Source organism: Nerophis ophidion, linkage group LG05 (genome assembly GCF_033978795.1).
Source record: "Nerophis ophidion isolate RoL-2023_Sa linkage group LG05, RoL_Noph_v1.0, whole genome shotgun sequence".
Taxonomy (NCBI): domain Eukaryota; kingdom Metazoa; phylum Chordata; class Actinopteri; order Syngnathiformes; family Syngnathidae; genus Nerophis; species Nerophis ophidion.
The window spans coordinates 77,511,236-77,531,883 of NC_084615.1; the positions used below are offsets into that span (position 1 = coordinate 77,511,236).

Below are 20,648 nucleotides of genomic sequence, written 5' to 3' on the forward strand. Positions count from 1 at the left end.
CAAGAAGCAAAGAATCAAACAGAAACATAATTCAATTTGGCTCAGTGAGGTGAAACGTTTACATCCGTATCCTTGTACATTGTCATTATGCCCTGGCAAAAGATTTTACGCCTCCTCTTTTAAATTTGGACTTTGCCCTAATTACATGGCAACAGCTGTTTCTAAGGGAGGGGGGTCGTAAACAGCCATCGCCTTTGATTACAACAGTTCACAGAAAAGGTCGTAAAACAGTTCACAGAAAAGTTCGTAAAAAGGTTCAAAGAAGAGGTCCCTGGAGGGGAGTCAGGTCCTGCTTCCTCTTTGCTTTGTAGTTCTTGGGTCAAGACAATATTTTTCTGTTGATCACAATACGGGCTTCATGGTGGCAGAGGGGTTAGTGCGTCTGCCTCACAATACAAAGGTCCTGAGTAGTCAGGGTTCGATCTTGAACTCGGGATCTTTCTGTGTGGAGTTTGCATGTTCTCCCCGTGACTGCGTGGGTTCCCTCCGGGTACTCCGGCTTCCTCCCACCTCCAAAAACATGCACCTGGGGATAGGTTGATTGGCAACACTAAATGGGCCCTAGTGTGTGAATGTTGTCTGTCTATCTGTGTTGGCCCTGTGATGAGGTGGCGACTTGTCCAGGATGTATGCCGCCTTCCGCCTGATTACAGCTGAGATAGGCACCAGCGCCCTCCGCGACCCCGAAGGGGATAAGCGGTAGAAATGGATGGATGGATGGATGTTTTTATCTCACAAAAATATTTTTGCAATACAGTATCCATCCATCCATCCATTTTTCCACCGCTTGTCCCTTTTGGGGTTGCTGGAGCCTATCTCAACTGCATTTGTACAGTATATAATAATATAATTGGCATGATCAGATAATGCTAAAGTTTAAATATGCATTTTTTTCTACACAAATGCAGTAAAGAAAAAAAGAAAAAAGTATTTATTTGAAACCTATTTTTTCCCAGGCTTTCGCAGGCCACATTAAATGATGTGGCGAGCAAGAAGTGGCCTCCCGACCTGCAGTCTGACACTTTAGAGCAGGGGTCACCAACCTTTTTGAAACCAAGAGCTACTTCTTGGGTACTGATTAATGCGAAGGGCTACCAGTTTGATACACACTTAAATAAATTGCCAGAAATAACCAATTTGCTCAATTTACCTTTAATAAATAAATCTATATATATATTTAAAAATGGGTATTTCTGTCTGTCATTCCGTCGTACATTTTTTTTCCTTTTACGGAAGGTTTTTTGTAGAGAACAAAACACTTAATTGAACGGTTTAAAAGAGGAGAAAATACACACAAAAAAATCAAAATTAAATTTTGAAACATAGTTTATCTTCAATTTCAACTCTTTAAATTTCAAAATTCAACCGAAAAAAAGAAGAAAAAAACTAACTAATTCGAATCTTTTTGAAAAATTAAAAAAAATAATTTATTGAACATCGTAAGTAATTTTTTTCCTGACTAATATTAATTTTAGAATTATGATGACATGTTTTAAATAGGTTAAAAACCAATCTGCACTTTGTTAGAATATATAACAAATTGGACAAAGCTATATTTCTAACAAAGACAAATCATTATTTCTTCTAGATTTTCCAGAACAACATTTTTTTAAAGAATTTCAAAAGACTTTGAAATAAGATTTGAATTTGTGTCTTAAGATTTTTTTTAAATTTTAATCATAATAAGTTTGAAGAAATATTTCACAAACATTCTTCGTCAAAAAAACAGAAGCTAAAATGAATAATTAAATTAAAATAAATTACTTGAACATTGATTTAAATTGTCAGGAAAGAAGAGGAAGGAATTTAAAAGGTAAAAATGTACATGTGTTTAAAAATCCTAAAATCATTTTTAAGGTTGTATTTTTTCTCTATAATTGTCTTTCTGAAAGTTATAAGCAGCAATGTAAAAAAATAAATGAATTTATTTAAACAAGTGAAGACCAAGTCTTTAAAATATTTTCTTGGATTTTCAAATTCTATTTGAGTTTTGTCTCTCTTAGAATTAAAAATGTCGAGCAAAGCGAGACCAGCTTGCTAGTAAATAAATACAATTTAAAAAATAGAGGCAGCTCACTGGTAAGTGCTGCTATTGGAGCTATTTTTAGAACAGGCCAGCGGGCGACTCATCTGGTCCTTACGGGCTACCTGGTGCCCGCGGGCACCGCGTTGGTGACCCCTGCTTTAGAGTGTAAGGTAGAGATTAAATAAATAAATGATAAATGGGTTGTATTTGTATATCGCTTTTCTACCTTCAAGGTACTCAAAGCGCTTTGACACTACTTCCACATTCACACACACATTCACACACTGATGGAGGGAGCTGCCATGCAAGGCGCTAACCAGCACCCATCAGGAGCAAGGGTGAAGTGTCTTGCTCAGGACACAACGGACGTGACGAAGTTGGTACTAGGTGGGATTTGAACCAGGGACCCTTGGGTTGCGCACGGCCACTCTCCCACTGCGCCACGCCGTCCCAGATTAGCTGATTAATGTATAATTGCCATCAGTGGGTAATATGAATCATAATACGGCATTGGTATTTTAATTATAGGCCATCTCCTCGGGGTTATTCATCTCCCCGTCTTTAAAACCTAGTGACGCCTCTGTTTCTAGGGGCTTTGAATCCACCACATATGCAAAAGTGATACTGTTTCGACTTGGTCAAGGTGTTGACCCCAGGATGCAGAGACGGGAGGGAAGATCAAATCAAGAAAAGGAGTCTTTAATTAAGTCTAAAAAGGTTAACAAAAGGTGACGGGGCAGAAACGCACACCATATAATATAGTCAATAAGCAGGAACCTCAGAGGTCGGCAAGGGGAAGGACCCGGGCCCACTGAACTAAGAAGAATAGAAGAATCCACAATAGATCGCTTCTCCACCTCAGGGAGGACAGAAAAAGAAAAACACAGATGTTAGGGGAATAATAAGGCCGAAAAAACGTACCCGGACTTGAAGGAACGGGAAAATCAACCAGCAAAGGCACAGCTGTCTGTGCCAAGCAGAAATAGTCCAAGAACCGATTAGCCGCAGGTGTGCCTCAAGGTCCGCCTCTGGCCGAGGAAGAGTGAACTGAACAAAAGAAAGCACACCTGGGAGAATGCAGGCACAAAATAAAAAGGGAAGGCGGGTGAACAAACTACAGACAGAGCTATTACATTTTTACTTCGCTTCTATCAACTCATCCTGGTTCCAAAACGCTGGTGCTGTGTGTGAACGCGTAAAAGGTGAGCTTTGATGACTTTACGACATCTGTGTTGAGTAAAGTATTCCTTGCTAGGTTTGCCACAATGCAAGCGGAACGAACAATTTAGCATTTTTGATAGGGAGTGTAGCATGTGACGTGCCGTCAGGGGAGGCAAGGTGAGGCACTGCCTCACCTTGCCACCAGGTGGCTTAGCTATGAGATGTTCAAAAACGAAGTAATAAAATGAAATAAGTTTGAATATCTCTCTTTTGGTCTATGGTTTCTATGTGATTTTGGTGTGGTTCCTGTATATTTTGATAATTTTCAAGGTCAGAATCGTAGAAATTCCTTGTTTCCTGATCAAAAAAACGTGGCAGACGAGAAGGGAGGCAGACAAGAGTGGTGCCTCCACGGCTATACACTAAGTGTATTGAGCGTGTGCGTGAGAGGGGGCGCGTGCTTGTTGCCACGAGGAAAAAGCAGGCCATGAGGCAGCAAGTACCTCTGCCTCAATGCTGGTGCTGTGTGTGAACGCGTAAAAGGTGAGCTTTGATGACTTTACGACATCTGTGTTGAGTAAAGTATTCCTTGCTAGGTTTGCCACAATGCAAGCGGAACGAACAATTTAGCATTTTTGATAGGGAGTGTAGCATGTGACGTGCTGTCAGGGGAGGCAAGGTGAGGCACAGCCTCACCTTGCCACCAGGTGGCTTAGCTATGAGATGTTCAAAAACGAAGTAATAAAATGAAATAAGTTTGAATATCTCTCTTTTGGTCTATGGTTTCTATGTGATTTTGGTGTGGTTCCTGTATATTTTGATAATTTTCAAGGTCAGAATCGTAGAAATTCCTTGTTTCCTGATCAAAAAAACGTGGCAGACGAGAAGGGAGGCAGACAAGAGTGGTGCCTCCACGGCTATACACTAAGTGTATTGAGCGTGTGCGTGAGAGGGGGCGCGTGCTTGTTGCCACGAGGAAAAAGCAGGCCATGAGGCAGCAAGTACCTCTGCCTCAATGCTGGTGCTGTGTGTGAACGCGTAAAAGGTGAGCTTTGATGACTTTACGACATCTGTGTTGAGTAAAGTATTCCTTGCTAGGTTTGCCACAATGCAAGCGGAACGAACAATTTAGCATTTTTGATAGGGAGTGTAGCATGTGACGTGCCGTCAGGGGAGGCAAGGTGAGGCACTGCCTCACCTTGCCACCAGGTGGCTTAGCTATGAGATGTTCAAAAACGAAGTAATAAAATGAAATAAGTTTGAATATCTCTCTTTTGGTCTATGGTTTCTATGTGATTTTGGTGTGGTTCCTGTATATTTTGATAATTTTCAAGGTCAGAATCGTGGAAATTCCTTGTTTCCTGATCAAAAAAACGCGGCAGACGAGAAGGGAGGCAGACAAGAGTGGTGCCTCCATGGCTATACACTAAGTGTATTGAGCGTGTGCGTGAGAGGGGGCGCGTGCTTTTTGCCACAGGGGAAAAAGCAGGCCATGAGGCAGCAAGTACCTCTGCCTCAAGGTAGGGAGCGATATCTTGTCACCTGAAAATTCAGTGCCTCTGCAGTACTCTGACTCGCCACACTGGGAGAAGTGGGGGCGCTCTAGCTAGCAGACACAGGTCTCTCCAGCTGAAGCCAGCCTTTTTTTTTTTTTTAAACTGTATGTATAACAAACATGGCATTTTTATTAGAGTAAGCCAGCGTTTGTGGGTGTTCTTTGTCAGACGGAAAAAATTTTGTTTTATTGCTTGGAATGAAATTGAATTAAATAAATGTGTCTGCTAATATGGAGGATTATATACTGTATCTAAGATTTATCTAAACTAGATTTTTAGACAAAATAAATGTGCTCATACAAAGTACGTTTTCATGGAGGATAGCTATTGCTGATTCAGATACCAATACAGAAAGGTAAGGCACACTCACAATACTCGATTTATTTAATTAAAAGCAACTTTATCAAATACTTTTTGGACCCATTTATCATATCATAATATCATTATGATAACGTTTTTGTGAAAGTGAATAACTCCCTTCTTGTTCCTATTACTCTAATGTGCAGCCTAAATTAACAGTGATTAGAGTTGCACATATGAATTTAAGTTAGAAACAAAAAAAATATTTAAAAAACTCTATGCCTCACCTGGTGTTTATTTCACCGCACGTCACTGGTAGTATGTATTGATTAATGTGGACCCCGACTTAAACAAGTTGAAAAACTTATTCTGGTGTTACCATTTAGTGGTCAATTGTACGGAATATGTACTGTACTGTGCAATCTACCAGAGGTGGGTAGAGTAGCCGGAAATTGTACCCAAGTAAGAGTTCTGTTACTTTAGAGATTTATTACTCAAGTAAAAGTAAGGAGTAGTCACCCAAATATTTACTTGAGTAAAAGTAAAAAGTACGTTGTGAAAAAACTACTCAAGTACTGAGTAACTGACAAGTAACCTGATTACAGCAACAAATAATGCACAAAAACATAAAAATAGCAATGAGCAAATTCAGAGCCAGGAATATCTATTAAGCAACTAAAACAATAATATATATTAAATAATAGTACATTAAAATAAAATAAAAAAATGGCACATTGAGCCACAATAACTTAACAGCACCATAGTCTCAGTAGGCATTCATCGATTGATTGATTGATTGATTAAAACTTGTATTAGTAGATTGCACAGTACAGTACATATTCCGTACAATTGACCACTAAATGGTAACACCCCAATAAGTTTTTCAACGTTTATCAATTACTTAATAAATGACAAAGTCGAGGTGATCTACCTCATATATACATACACACACATATCATATATATATATATATATGTTTATATATATATATTTATTTTGCCGTTTTTGTTCACGTTAAAGGTGTTTTAATGAATATACATGCATGTTTAACACATAGATTCCTATCTTTCATGAAGACAAGAATATAAGTTGGTGTATTACCTGATTCTGATGACTTGCATTGATTGGAATCAGACGTCCACGTTTTCAAATGGAGGAGAAAAAAAGTTCCTCTTTTCTGTCTAATACCACATGAAAGTCGTTGTTTTTTTGGCATCTTATTTGTCCAGCTTCCATATTTGTTTTTATACACTTTACAAGAAATACATTGGCGGCAAACTCCGTAGCTTGCTAGCTTGTTTGCTCTGGCTTTCGGAGACTCTTATTTTGTTAGCGCAGGCGCAATGGAGCGGCGCTTTTATTGTGAAGACAGGAACTGTGCGATCAGTCTTTAGGCTTTTGACGGGAAGTACGGTTGAAATAAAAAATTTCTTTTTTCCTTTACACTTTTGATTGATTGATTGAAACTTGTATTATTAGATTGCACAGTACAGTACATATTCCGTACAGTTGACCACTAAATGGTAACACCCCAATAAGTTTGTCAACTTGTTTAAGTCGGGTCATGTGACCGCCTGGCTCTGTTTGATTGGTCCAACGTCACCAGTGACTGCATGTGATTGGTGAAACGCAGGCATGCGTAGATTCTACTTTGAAGCTCTGTCATTAACCAAAACAAACATTAACAGATCGAAAAAAAAAAAAAAAGTAGCGAGTAACGAGCTGAATGTAGATAAATGGAACGGAATAAAAGTAGCGTTTCTTCTCTATAAATATACTCAAGTAAAAGTAAAAGTACGTTGCATAAAAACTACTCTTAGAAGTACAATTCATCCCAAAAGTTACTCAAGTAGATGTAACGGAGTAAATGTAGCGCGTTACTACCCACCTCTGCAATCTACTAATAAAACTCTCAATCAATCAAAGGTGTCTTTGACATTTTTAATTTAATTCAAGCAACCTTATTTTGAAACTTTCACAGCTGCATTTATTTTTTGAGTAACATTTATGAAGGCACTTTTGTATAACACACATAATAAAGGACAGAACAAAAATAAATCATTAAACTTTCAAAAAGGCACTGTGCTTGAAGTCCTGGTAGTCTTAAACCTCCACTGCAGGCAGGTCAGACATTTGGTTGATCTTCCTGCAGATATTTTACCTTATTGGGGAAAAGCATTGGTAGGGGGGTTCAGTGGGGAGGGGACATGAAAATGAACACTTTGGGATAGCGAAAACAAAAATGAGGGTCATTGGGTGTTTGGATGAGGGTGGGTGACCTTTGACACCCCAGTCATAGAGTTGCAGACTCCAAGGGCCTGCTTTACTAAGATCCGAATACTACTTGCTAGACAGCGTGTGCAAACTATAAAATTGTGTGTTCTATTAGTGGGTGTGTTGTGTGTGATCTACTACAGTGAGACTGCGGTCCTATTTAAATGAGGATTTTGTGTGTAGTACGCGGCTTTCACCATGGAGACACTCATTTACTGCTTATATTATAAAAAACAGACATCAAACAATCAATCAATCAATCAATTTTTACTTATATAGCCCTAAATCACTAGTGTCTCAAAGGGCTGCACAAACCACTACGACATCCTCGGTAGGCCCACATAAGGGCAAGGAAAACTCACACCCAGTGGGACGTCGGTGACAATGATGACTATGAGAACCTTGGAGAGGAGGAAAGCAATGGATGTCGAGCGGGTCTAACATGATACTGTGAAAGTTCAATCCATAATGGATCCAACACAGTCGCGAGAGTCCAGTCCAAAGCGGATCCAACACAGTCGCAAGAGTCCCGTTCACAGCGGAGCCAGCAGGAAACCATCCCAAGCGGAGTCGGATCAGCAGCGCAGGGATGTTCCAAGCCGATACACAGGCAAGCGGTCCATCCAGGGTCCCGACTCTGGACGAGCGGTTCATCCTGGGTCCCGACTCTGGACAGCCAGTATGTCATCCATGGCCACCGGATCGGATCAGACCCCCTCCACAAGGGAGAGTGGGACATAGGAGAAAAATAAAAGAAACGGCAAATCAACTGGTCTAAAAAGGGGGTCTATTTAAAGGCTAGAGTATACAAATGAGTTTTAAGGTGAGACTTAAATGCTTCTACTGAGGTGGCATCTCGAACTGTTACCGGGAGGGCATTCCAGAGTACTGGAGCCCGAAATGAAAACGCTCTATAGCCCGCAGACTTTTTTTGGGCTTTAGGAATCACTAATAAGCCGGAGTCCTTTGAACGCAGATTTCTTGCCGGGACATATGGTACAATACAATCGGCAAGATAGGATGGAGCTAGACCGTGTAGTATTTTATACGTAAGTAGTAAAACCTTAAAGTCACATCTTAAGTGCACAGGAAGCCAGTGCAGGTGAGCCAGTACAGGTATATATGTATGTATATATGTATATAAAGGTATATACAGTATAGGTATATATGTATGTATATATGTATATAAAGGTATATACAGTATAGGTATATATGTATGTATATATGTATATAAAGGTATATACAGTATAGGTATATATGTATGTATATATGTATATAAAGGTATATACAGTATAGGTATATATGTATGTATATATGTATATAAAGGTATATACAGTATAGGTATATATGTATGTATATATGTATATAAAGGTATATACAGTATAGGTATATATGTATGTATATATGTATATAAAGGTATATACAGTATAGATATATACTCATCCTCACCTATGGTCATGAGCTTTGGGTCATGACCGAAAGGATAAGATCACGGGTACAAGCGGCCCAAATGAGTTTGGGTCTCTCCCTTAGAGATAGGGTGAGAAGCTCTGCCATCCGGGAGGAACTCAAAGTAAAGCCGCTGCTCCTCCACATCGAGAGGAGCCAGATGAGGTGGTTCGGGCATCTGGTCAGGATGCCACCCGAACGCCTCCCTAGGGAGGTGTTTAGGGCACGTCCAGCTGGTAGGAGGCCACGGGGAAGACCCAGGACACGTTGGGAAGACTATGTCTCCCGGCTGGCCTGGGAACGCCTCGGGATCCCCCGGGAAGAGCTAGACGAAGTGGCTGGAGATAGGGAAGTCTGGGCTTCCCTGCTTAGGCTGCTGCCCCCGCGACCCGACCTCGGATAAGCGGAAGATGATGGATGGATGGATGGATGGATGGTATGTATATATGTATATAAAGGTATATACAGTATAGGTATATATGTATGTATATATGTATATAAAGGTATATACAGTACAGGTATATATGTATGTATATATGTATATAAAGGTATATACAGTATAGGTATATATGTATGTATATATGTATATAAAGGTATATACAGTACAGGCGTAATGTGATCAAACTTTCTTGTTCTTGTCAAAAGTCTAGCAGCCACATTTTGTACCAACTGTAATCTTTTAATGCTAGACATGGGGAGACCCGAAAATAATACGTTACAGTAATCGAGGCGAGACGTAACAAACGCATGGATAATGATCTCAGCGTCAATTGAATTGACTGCAAAGACAAAACATTTAATGTTCGAACTGAGAAACTTTTTTTTTTTTGCAAACAAAAACTTAGACTTTAATGACAGCAACTGGCAATTTGCACAGGGGCATTTTTACCACTGTGTTACATGGTCTTTCCTTTTAGCAACACTCGGTAAACATTTGGGAACTGAGGAGACCAATTATTGAAGCATTTCAGGTGGAATTATTTTCCCATTCTTGCTTGATGTACATTTTAAGTTGTTCAACAGTCCGGGGTCTCCGTTGTGGTATTTTAGGCTTCATAATGCGCCACACATTTTCAACGGGAGACAGGTCTGGACCGCAGGCTTTTACTATGAAGCCACACTGTTGAAACACGTGGCTTGGCATTGTCTTGCTGAAATAAGCAGGGGCGTCTGATAACGTTGCTTGGATGGCAACATATGTTGCTTCAACACCTGTATGTACCTTTCAGCATTAATGGTGCCTTCCCACATGTGTAAGTTACCCATGCCTTGGGCACTAATTCACCCCCATACCATCACAGATATTGGGTTTTGAACTTTGCGCCTAGAACAATCCGGATGGTTCTTTTTGTCTTTGTTCCAGAGGACACGATGTCCACAGTTTCCAAAAACAACTTGGAATGTGGACTCGTCAGACCACAGAACACTTTTTCCACTTAGCATCAGTCCATTTTAGATGAGCTCGGGCCCAGCAAAATCGGCGGCATTTCGGGGTGTTGTTGATAAATGGCTTTTGCTTTGCATAGTAGAGTTTTAACTAGCATTTACAGATGTAGCGACCAACTCTAGTACCTGACAGTGGTTTTCTGAAGTGTTCCTGAGCTCATATGGTGATATCCTTTACACACTGATGTCACTTTTTGATGCAGTATCGCCTGAGGGATCAAAGGTCACAGGCATTCAATGTTGGTTTTTGGCCTTGCCGCTTACGTGCAGTGATTTCTCCAGATTCTGTGAACCTTTTGATGATATTACAGACCGTAGATGTTGAAATCCCTAAATTCCTTGCAATAGGTCATTGAGAAATGTTCTTAACCTTCGTCTTGTGTTAGGGTCGGCGCTGACCCGTTTTAGTTTTTAAATGCATAAAAAACACCACATACATTTATTTTTTTGCATCAAAGCTTTTTGACTTTGTCAGGAACCTCTTTGTCAACAAAATAAAACATTTTAATTTTTTTCACTAAATTATAAAATGCTCTGGTAGAAATTATGCCCTTGGTGTTGTTAGGGTCGGTTTCGACCCAGTTATAAAAATAAGATGATAAAGCAATGATGAGAGCCAAAACTGAGCACACTGACAGCCAACTCCTCTCCCAGTCATGTGAGCTTTAGTGGATTCTCATTTGACCTTGTTATCCTGTACAAAAACAAACAAAAGACGGACACTAAAAGTGTCACTTTTTGCCACTCTGATTTTGTTTTTTTATTAGTTTTGGAACTAGTAATCTATTTCTCTTGGTTTCATTTGCTTGATTGGTTGTTGGTTGTTGTTTGTTTGATGTTGGATTTCTGTTGCTGAAAAAAATACTTTTTAGCCTTCTTCTTGAAGTAAATATATATGGGTCAAAATTGACCCGTAACACCATAGCTGTTACTATAGTTAACATTCTTAAAATGAAAAAATAAATAAAACACATTTATTTAAGAGATGTGTTCTAATACCCCTTAGTAATAGTTAGGTAACACAACAACCTTTTTTTAATGTATATGATTCTCTTGAGGTTCGTTTTACCATTTTTAAAAATTGAAATTGAGGTGTATACTGACAAAAAAAAGGCCCAATGGCCCAAACCAAAAATATTAAAACCAATATTTTCAAGGATAAGGAAGCCTAACGAGGTAACCAAGAGATGAGAAACAAATTGGATGATATATAATTGTTTTTAGTGTATTTTACAGCTGATTTAAGACATGGGTCAAAACCGACCCGTTAACATAAGAGATGGTAACAGAAAGCTAACACAAGAGGAAGGTTAAACTGTTGGACAATTTCAACATTCATTTGTTCACAAAATAGTGACCCTCGCCCCATCCTTGTTTGTGAATGACTGAGCATTTCATGGAAGCTGCTTTTATGCCCAATCATGGCTCCCACCTGTTCCCAAATAGTTTGTTCACCTGTGGGATGTTACAAATAAGTGTTTGATGAGCATTCCTCAACTTTCTGAGTCGTTTTGCCACTTGTGCCAGCTTTCATGTTGGTGGCATCAAAGTCCAAATGAGCTAATGTTTGCAAAAAATTAAGTTTTCCAGTTCAAACGTTAAGTAGCTTGTCTTTGCAGTCTATTCGATTGAATATAGGTTGAAAAGGATCGGTAAATCATTGTATTCTGTTTTTATTCATGATTTATACAACGTGCCAACCTCACTGTTTTATTTTTTATTTTTATTTTTTTAACTTGGTGCCATGCGTTTAAAACCACTTTGCAGTTTCGGCCTCAGCAATGGTCCTTGAAAGAAAAGTCCTTGACTGTGTGGGTTTAAAGAGCCCGAGTACAAGAAAGGCTTGTTCAGTGCCCAGGCCTACGTCCTACGGGACCCTCAAGCCCCGTTGTGCCATAGTGGAGTCCCACTCAACTTTGTGCCAACAGAAGTAATCACGCGTGCTCTGTTTATGTTTGATCACATCCCCGGCGAGGGCTCTGCATTACAACAGCCATGTTTAACATGTGACTCCCACGCGGATCACTGGAGATGGGCTGCGATACATGCAAATCCTCAGTGAGGTCAACACGCAGCAATGATACCAAGGTAGGGGGGGGGGGGGTGTGTTTATACACTCCTTTGAGGCACACACTAAAAAGGCACACATTAAAAGCGTTACTAAAACGGCCTTCTTTCATCTCCGTGATATCGCTAAAATTCGCTCCATTTGTTCACTAAAGACGCTGAGATCATTATCCATGCGTTTGTTACGTCTCGTCTCGATTACTGTAACGTATTATTTTCGGGTCTCCCCATGTCTAGCATTAAAAGATTACAGTTGGTACAAAATGCGGCTGCTAGACTTTTGACAAGAACAAGAAAGTTTGATCATATTACGCCTGTACTGTATATACCTTTATATACATATATACATACATATATACCTATACTGTATATACCTTTATATACATATATACATACATATATACCTATACTGTATATACCTTTATATACATATATACATACATATATACCTATACTGTATATACCTTTATATACATATATACATACATATATACCTATACTGGCTCACCTGCACTGGCTTCCTGTGCACTTAAGATGTGACTTTAAGGTTTTACTACTTACGTATAAAATACTACACGGTCTAGCTCCATCCTATCTTGCCGATTGTATTGTACCCTATGTCCCGGCAAGAAATCTGCGTTCAAAGGACTCCGGCTTATTAGTGATTCCCAAAGCCCCAAAAAAGTCTGCGGGCTATAGAGCTTTTTCATTTCGGGCTCCAGTACTCTGGAATGCCCTCCCGGTAACAGTTCGAGATGCCACCTCAGTAGAAGCATTTAAGTCTCACCTTAAAACTCATTTGTATACTCTAGCCTTTAAATAGACTCCCTTTTTAGACCAGTTGATCTGCCGTTTCTTTTCTTTTTCTCCTATGTCCCACTCTCCCTTGTGGAGGGGGTCCGGTCCGATCCGGTGGCCATGTACTGCTTGCCTGTGTATCGGCTGGGGACATCTCTGCGCTGCTGATCCGCCTCCGCTTGGGACGGTTTCCTGCTGGCTCCGCTGTGAACGGGACTCTCGTTGCTGTGTTGGATCCGCTTTGGACTGGACTCTCGCGACTGTGTTGGATCCATTATGGATTGAACTTTCACAGTATCATGTTAGACCCGCTCGACATCCATTGCTTTCCTCCTCTCCAAGGTTCTCATAGTCATCATTGTCACCGACGTCCCACTGGGTGTGAGTTTTCCTTGCCCTTATGTGGGCCTACCGAGGATGTCGTAGTGGTTTGTGCAGCCCTTTGAGACACTAGTGGTTTAGGGCTATATAAGTAAACATTGATTGATTGATATATCTTCTCACCAATTGGATAAATACCAAACCCACAAATCCATTTACTGTCCTTTAATAGCAGTTTTATTACCGATACATGACCAAGTAAGATACCATTGTTCCAGCACACACACTTTTGTGTGTTTCACAAGGAAATTTGGTGAATTGGCACAAAAAGACAAAACTCAGTGGACAATACTACTTAAAGCTGAAAAAAGTATTAATAAATATTCAAGTGTGGCATGAAGGCCACATAAAAATGCAAAATAAAGAGGAATTCTTCTCATGAGATGTTCCAGCAGTAGGCCTGTGAGGACCTTTCAGTCCATGTGGGTGAAAAGACGCAGTGGTGTGTATTAGTGTCTTTGTAAAAAGGAGGAACGAACAACAAAAATAAGTCAAACCATTAAAACTCGAGACGTAGTCGTGAAAATGCTGCATGAGTAAACAGATGAAAGCCCGGAGAATAAGGCAAGCAAGCTCGCGTTGTATTTACACTTTTGCTACTATTTACAGTCTTCACCTTTGCCAGCAGTTGAGGTGGACTTTGTCTCCCTCTAGTGGTTTAAAGAAGCGTTACATGCTCACACAAGTGAACCCAATAAGACCATGGGCCAAACTCTCTAGCCAGACAGGAAAGAACAAAGGAGGAGGGGAAATTAAAAATGCAGTCACATCTGTGCAGTAGGAATTATTACCATGTAGTTCTCCACAAGGCAAATAAGAAATAAGAAGGGAAATCAAGCTTCAGAGCCTGCAATTAGATAAGCGCTGCAACTACAGGAGGCACACAAGTAGTTGAGAGAAGATCCTGCTCAGGACCGAACCAGAACTTTGCCCAGTTGGACTCCCTTAGCGGCTTAAAATGCATTAAAATTAAAGTAAACAGAGATGATTTTTTTTTTTAAGTCCTCTCAGTGACAGGATGATCAGGTTACTTCCTATAATACTAAAGATAAACTAAGAAATATTGGGAACGCCGACTGCACAGAGTAAGAGCTAAGCTAAATCTGAATCCAGACCGTGTGTGTGTGTGTGTGTGTGTTGACAGACTGTGAGAGGAGAGAGAGAGTCCAGGTCCAAGCGGACATGGACATAAACCTTCACGGCGGCATCTCCGCACTCGATGTGGTCTTTTTCTTTGGTGGCTTCTTCACCGTTTTGGACTGAGTCTTCTCAAGAGAGGAGCGGGACAGGAAATGTAAGAAATAAAAACAAGTGAAGAGGAACTGGTGAGGCAGAGAGACAATACAGCATATTGCGGTTTTTCTTTAGCACCATCTGCAGGTAAGACGTATAATACATCTAATCTATTTTTTTTTTTTTGCCATCAAGTTTCCCTTCTTTGTTCCTATTTTTCAAGGAACACATCTGGTCCTTACGGGCTACCTGGTGCCTGCGGGCACTGCGTTGGTGACCCCTGTGCTAGAAATACAAACCCCATTTCCATATGAGTTGGGAAATTGTGTTAGATGTAAATATAAACGGAATACAATGATTTGCAAATCCTTTTCAACCCATATCAGTTGAATGCACTACAAAGACAACATATTTGATGTTCAAACTCATAAACTTTATTTTTTTTTTTTGCAAATAATAATTAACTTTCATGGCTGCAACACGTGCCAAAGTAGTTGGGAAAGGGCATGTTCACCACTGTGTTACATCACCTTTTCTTTTAACAACACTCAATAAACGTTTGGGAACTGAGGAAACTAATTGTTGAAGCTTTGAAAGTGGAATTCTTTCCCATTCTTGTTTTATGTAGAGCTTCAGTCCTTCAACAGGGTCTCCGCTGTCGTATTTTACGCTTCATAATGCGCTTCACATTTTCCATGGGAGACAGGTCTGGACTGCAGGCGGATCAGGAAAGTACAGATTCTCTGAACCTTTTGATGATATTATGGAGCGTAGATGTTGAAATCCCTCAATTTCTTGCAACTGCACTTTGAGAAAGGTTGTTCTTAAACTGTTGGACTATTTGCTCACGCAGTTGTGGACAAAGGGGTGTACCTCGCCCCATCCTTTCTTGTGAAAGACTGAGCATTTTTTGGGGAGCTCCTTTTATACCCAATCATGGCACCCACCTGTTCCCAATTAGCCTGCACACCTGTGGGATGTTCCAAATAAGTGTTTGATGAGCATTGTTCAACTTTATCAGTATTTATTGCCACATTTCCCAACTTTCACAAACAAGGATGGGGCGAGGGTCACCAATTTGTGAACAAATGCGTGAGCAAATTGTCCAACAGTCTAAGAAAAATATTTCTCAACAAGCTATTGCAAGGAATTTAGGGATTTCCCCATCTATTTTCCGTAATATCATCAAAAGGTTCAGAGAATCAGGAGAAATCACAACACGTAACTTTGAATACCCGTTACCTTCTAACCCACAGGCAGTGATGCATCAAAAAGCAACAACAGTGTGTAAAGGATATCACCACATGGGCTCAGGAATACTTAAAACAATTACTGTCAGTAACTACAGTTTGTCGCTCCATCTGTAATAATATCATCAAAAGGTTCAGAGAATCAGGAGAAATCACAATACGTAACTTTGAATACCAGTTACCTTCTAACCCGCAGGCAGTGATGCATCAAAAAGCAACAACCGTGTGTAAAGGATATCACCACATGGGCTCAGGAACACTTAAAACAACTACTGTCAGTAACTACAGTTTGTCGCTACATCTGTAAGTGCAAGTTAAACCTCTACTATGCAAAGCGAAAGCCAATTATCAACAACACCCAGAAAAGTGTTGTGCATTATGAAGCGTAAAATATGACATCGAGGCCCCGGACTGTTGAACAACTTGAGCTGTACATCAAGCAAGAATGGGAAAGAATTCCACCTAACCCAAAAATTGGTCTCCTTAGGTCCCAAACGTTAACTGAGTGTTGTGAAAAGGAAAGGCCATGTAACACTTTGTCACGTGTTGCTGGCATCAAATTCTAAAGTTAATAATTATTTGAAAAAAAAAAATGTTTATCAGCTTGAACATCAAATATGTTGTCTTTGTAGCATATTCAACTGAATATGGGTTGAAAAGGATTTGCAAATCATTGTATTCTGTTTATATTTACATCTAACACAATTTCCAAACTCATATGGAAACGGGGTTTGTACATAAGTGTCATTATTTAAAAATATAACATTGTATAACACTGCAAAAATACAAATAAATAGTATCAAATGATTATAGTTTATTACTTCTAAATATCAAATTCCCAAAGCAGAATAAGCCTGTTAGAAATGATCCAGTAACAAACGTGTCCGCATCCTTCAATTTACTGCGCCATTCAATGAATTATTGTGCTCAAATGAATTACGGTTAGGGTTTTTCAGACCTACATTTGTTCTCTGACTAATTTCACTTGATTTAAAATAAATAAAAAAAAACATTCCACTCATGCCAACATTGTATCGATTTAATATCAGAATCAGCTTAAGACTACAATATTGGTATCGTACCGAAAGTAAACAAGTTGTATCAGGACACCTATATTTATTTGTTAAATATATCCTCTTAAATCTCCTGTCACTTTTTGGTGGCTTGAGGAGGTGATATTGGGAGCTGATTTGCAGGAAAACCTACTTAAACAACAACAATTTATGTCAGTAAACAGCTGGACAAGGATTTAAGTTCTTTTTAAACATTATTTTTAGGAAATGGCAGCCCAGTAGAGACGATGTTTAATACGGCGCTAATGTTGTGGTCAATTTAGCAGCAAACAGCATCAGAGGATATCAGAAACACCTTCATTACGTGAGTCTAAGACAGAGGTTCTTAACCTTGTTGGAGGTAGCGAACCCCTCCAGTTTCATATGCGGATTCACCGAACCCTTAGTGAAAAATAAAATGGTTTTTTTTTTTTTTTCAAATTCAAGACAAAGTTATATTTTTGGTAACTTTTTAGTATGGGGAACATATTCTAAGTAACGAAGACTTAATTTAGAGTTATTTGGTTAGAGAGTTAGGGTCAGGGTTAGAGGGTTAGGGTAAGGGTTAGAGGGTTAGGGTTATAATAAAGCCATGCCGAATAAGGCCTTAATAAGTACTTAATAATGACTAGTTAAGAGCCAATGTGTTAGTAATTTGCATGTTAACAAGCAAATAATTAATGGTGAATATGTTCCCCATATTAAAGTGTTACCATGTTTTTTTACTGGGGCACAAAATGAACCGTGCATGAACATCACCTTGTTCAAACAACAAAACCAAAACTCACAACAAATTACACACCTGCAAATCAGTGTGACTTCTGCTGTTGCCGTATCTGTAATACGCCGATAGGGAGAAGTTTTTATTTGCACGATGAGTCGGGCGTGTCTTGACCTCCGCGGAACCCCTGAGGCTGACTTACCCCTAGGGTTCCATCGAACCCAGGTTAAGAACCACTGGTCTAAGAGGAGCATTAGCATTTCATCCATCCATCCATCCATTTTCTACCGCTTATTCCCTTTCGGGGTCGCGGGGGGCGCTGGCGCCTATCTCAGCTACAATCGGGCGGAAGGCGGGGTACACCCTGGACAAGTCGCCACCTCATCACAGGGCCAACACAGATAGACAGACAACATTCACACTCACATTCACACACTAGGGACCATTTAGTGTTGCCAATCAACCTATCCCCAGGTGCATGTCTTTGGAGGTGGGAGGAAGCCGGAGTACCCGGAGGGAACCCACGCATTCACGGGGAGAACATGCAAACTCCACACAGAAAGATCCCGAGCCTGGATTTGAACCCAGGACTGCAGGACCTTCGTATTGTGAGGCAGACGCACTAACCCCTCTGCCACCGTGAAGCCCATCAGCATTTCAATATATGTGAAATCTCTGGAAAATTGGTAAAAATATGGGATTTTTGTACATCACAATAAAATAACAATATTACAGTAGTTTATGGATTTTAATAGTAATTTTTGATGGACGGCGTGGCGCAGTGGGAGAGTGGCCGTGTGCAACCCGAGGGTCCCTGGTTCAAATCCCACCTAGTACCGACCTCGTCACGTCCGTTGTGTCCTGAGCAAGACACTTCACCCTTGCTCCTGATGGTTGCTGGTTGGCGCCTTGCATGGCAGCTCCCTCCATCAGTGTGTGAATGTGTGTGTGAATGGGTAAATGTGGAAGTAGTGTCAAAGCGCTTTGAGTACCTTGAAGGTAGAACAGCGCTATACAAGTACAACCCATTTATCATTTATTTAATACATTGCAAGGCACCCGAGAACAGTGGTTCTCAAATGGGGGTATGCGTACCCCTGGGGGTACTTGAAGGTATGCCAAGGGGTATGTGAGATTTTTTTTAAATATTCTAAAAATAGCAACAATTCAAAAATTATTTATAAATATATTTATTGAATAATACTTCAACAAAATATGAATGTAAGTTCATAAAGTGTGAAAAGAAATGCAATAATGCAATATTCATTGTTGACAGCTAGATTTTTTTGTGGACATGTTCCATAAATATTGATGTTTAAGATGTCTTTTTTTGTGAAGAAATGTTTAGAGCTAATTTGATGAATCCAGATGGATCTCTATTACAATCCCCAAAGAGGGCACTTTAAGTTGATGATTACTTCTATGTGTAGAAATATTTATTTATAATTGAATCACTTGTTTATTTTTAGTTATTTTTATATATTTTTTCCCAAATAGTTCAAGAAAAACCACTAGAAATGAGCAATATTTTGCACTGTTATACAATTTAATAAATCAGAAACTGATGACATAGTGCTGTATTTTACTTCTTTATCTCTTTTTTTCAACCAAAAATGCTTTGCTCTGATTAGGGGGTACTTGAATTAAAACAAATGTTCATCACTGAAAAATGGTTGAGAACCACTGCTCTGGAATATTGGTTGGTAGGTTGAAGTTTATTCTGTGTACATGTATAGAGTTTCAATATGATACATCACTCTTATTTTTTTTTTAATCCTTTACAACATGTCCAAAAAGGAGTTGGGAAAAGCTACCCATTTCCCATTAGTGACACATGTCTTTATTTTTTTTGTCCTCAATTTGTAACGCAAATGTTTGCCATATGATTTATGAAGTAAATAAATGATAAATGGGTTGTACTTGTATAGCGCTTTTCTACCTTCAAGGTACTCAAAGCGCTTTGACACTACTTCCACATTCACCCATTCACACACACATTCACACACTGATGGAGGGAGCTGCCATGCAAGGCGCTAACCAGCACCCATCAGGAGCAAGGGTGAAGTGTTTTGCTCAAGGACACAACAGACGTGATGAGGTGGGGATTGAACCAGGGACCCTCACCATGAAAGCACTAAAACATACCGGTGTAGTGAGTTTACATTATTCACCCAAGGAACTTTAGTTATAAGAGAGTTCCGGTTGGACGGTTTTTCACGGGTGTTGTTGAATGCGGCATACATTTAAATACAATTAATTGTGGAATCCTTAATGTAAAAAAAATAAATTATTGCCCGATACCGATAAAAGAAAGAGGATATTGATATGTCAAAATGACAAACATCGGCACTGATTATCGGTCAACTCTTAGTCACAACAATACAATGACATAGAATAAAGCAATTTGGATGGCAAACAGTGTTGTGAATATGGTGAGTATCATAAAATAGAGCGTTAACAAAAATATAGCATCCTAATCCATTACTCTCTCCTGTTTCAGAAGTGAATACTCTTAGATGCACACACTCTCTCACACACACACACACACACACACACACACACACACACACACACACACACACACACGGGACCAGCCCCTCCTTAACCTGACACAAACAGCTCCTCAAACACCTATTTCCGTCTCCTATACCAGTATTGCTGAGGTTTGCTAGACGTTGGTGGTGTTCTTACATATTTTGGTTAAAAACATTTTTCAGGGCTATGTTCTGTATACATAAATGCATGCATACCTCCGTCTTCGCCGCAGCTTTCTTGGTCGTCTTGACAGTGGTGCTGCGCTTGGGGGCCCTTTCTACCCCGTCCTCATCCGAGTGTTCGGTCCTCGTGTCTGACTGGTCCGAGCTGTGTTGGGACAATGTCTCGTCTGCAAGGGACGCAGCTGCCGAAGAGCGAGCTGCGGATTCGGATAGAAAA

The 20,648-nt window shown here is 39.9% G+C and overlaps 1 protein-coding gene across 1 annotated transcript in view; it reads right to left on the reverse strand.

Annotated features, from left to right (window-relative positions):
- Positions 1–13,608: 13,608 nt before the first annotated feature.
- The window catches only part of reep2 (receptor accessory protein 2), a 30,694-nt gene continuing 23,654 nt past the window's right edge, over positions 13,609–20,648 (reverse strand). Inside the window, exons 7-8 of the mRNA XM_061902064.1 lie at positions 20,465–20,628; positions 13,609–14,723 (exon numbers count right to left, since the gene is read on the reverse strand). Coding sequence (XP_061758048.1) covers positions 14,655–14,723; positions 20,465–20,628 — 233 coding nt within the window. The 3' untranslated portion in view covers positions 13,609–14,654. The remainder of the gene's footprint in view (positions 14,724–20,464; positions 20,629–20,648) is intronic.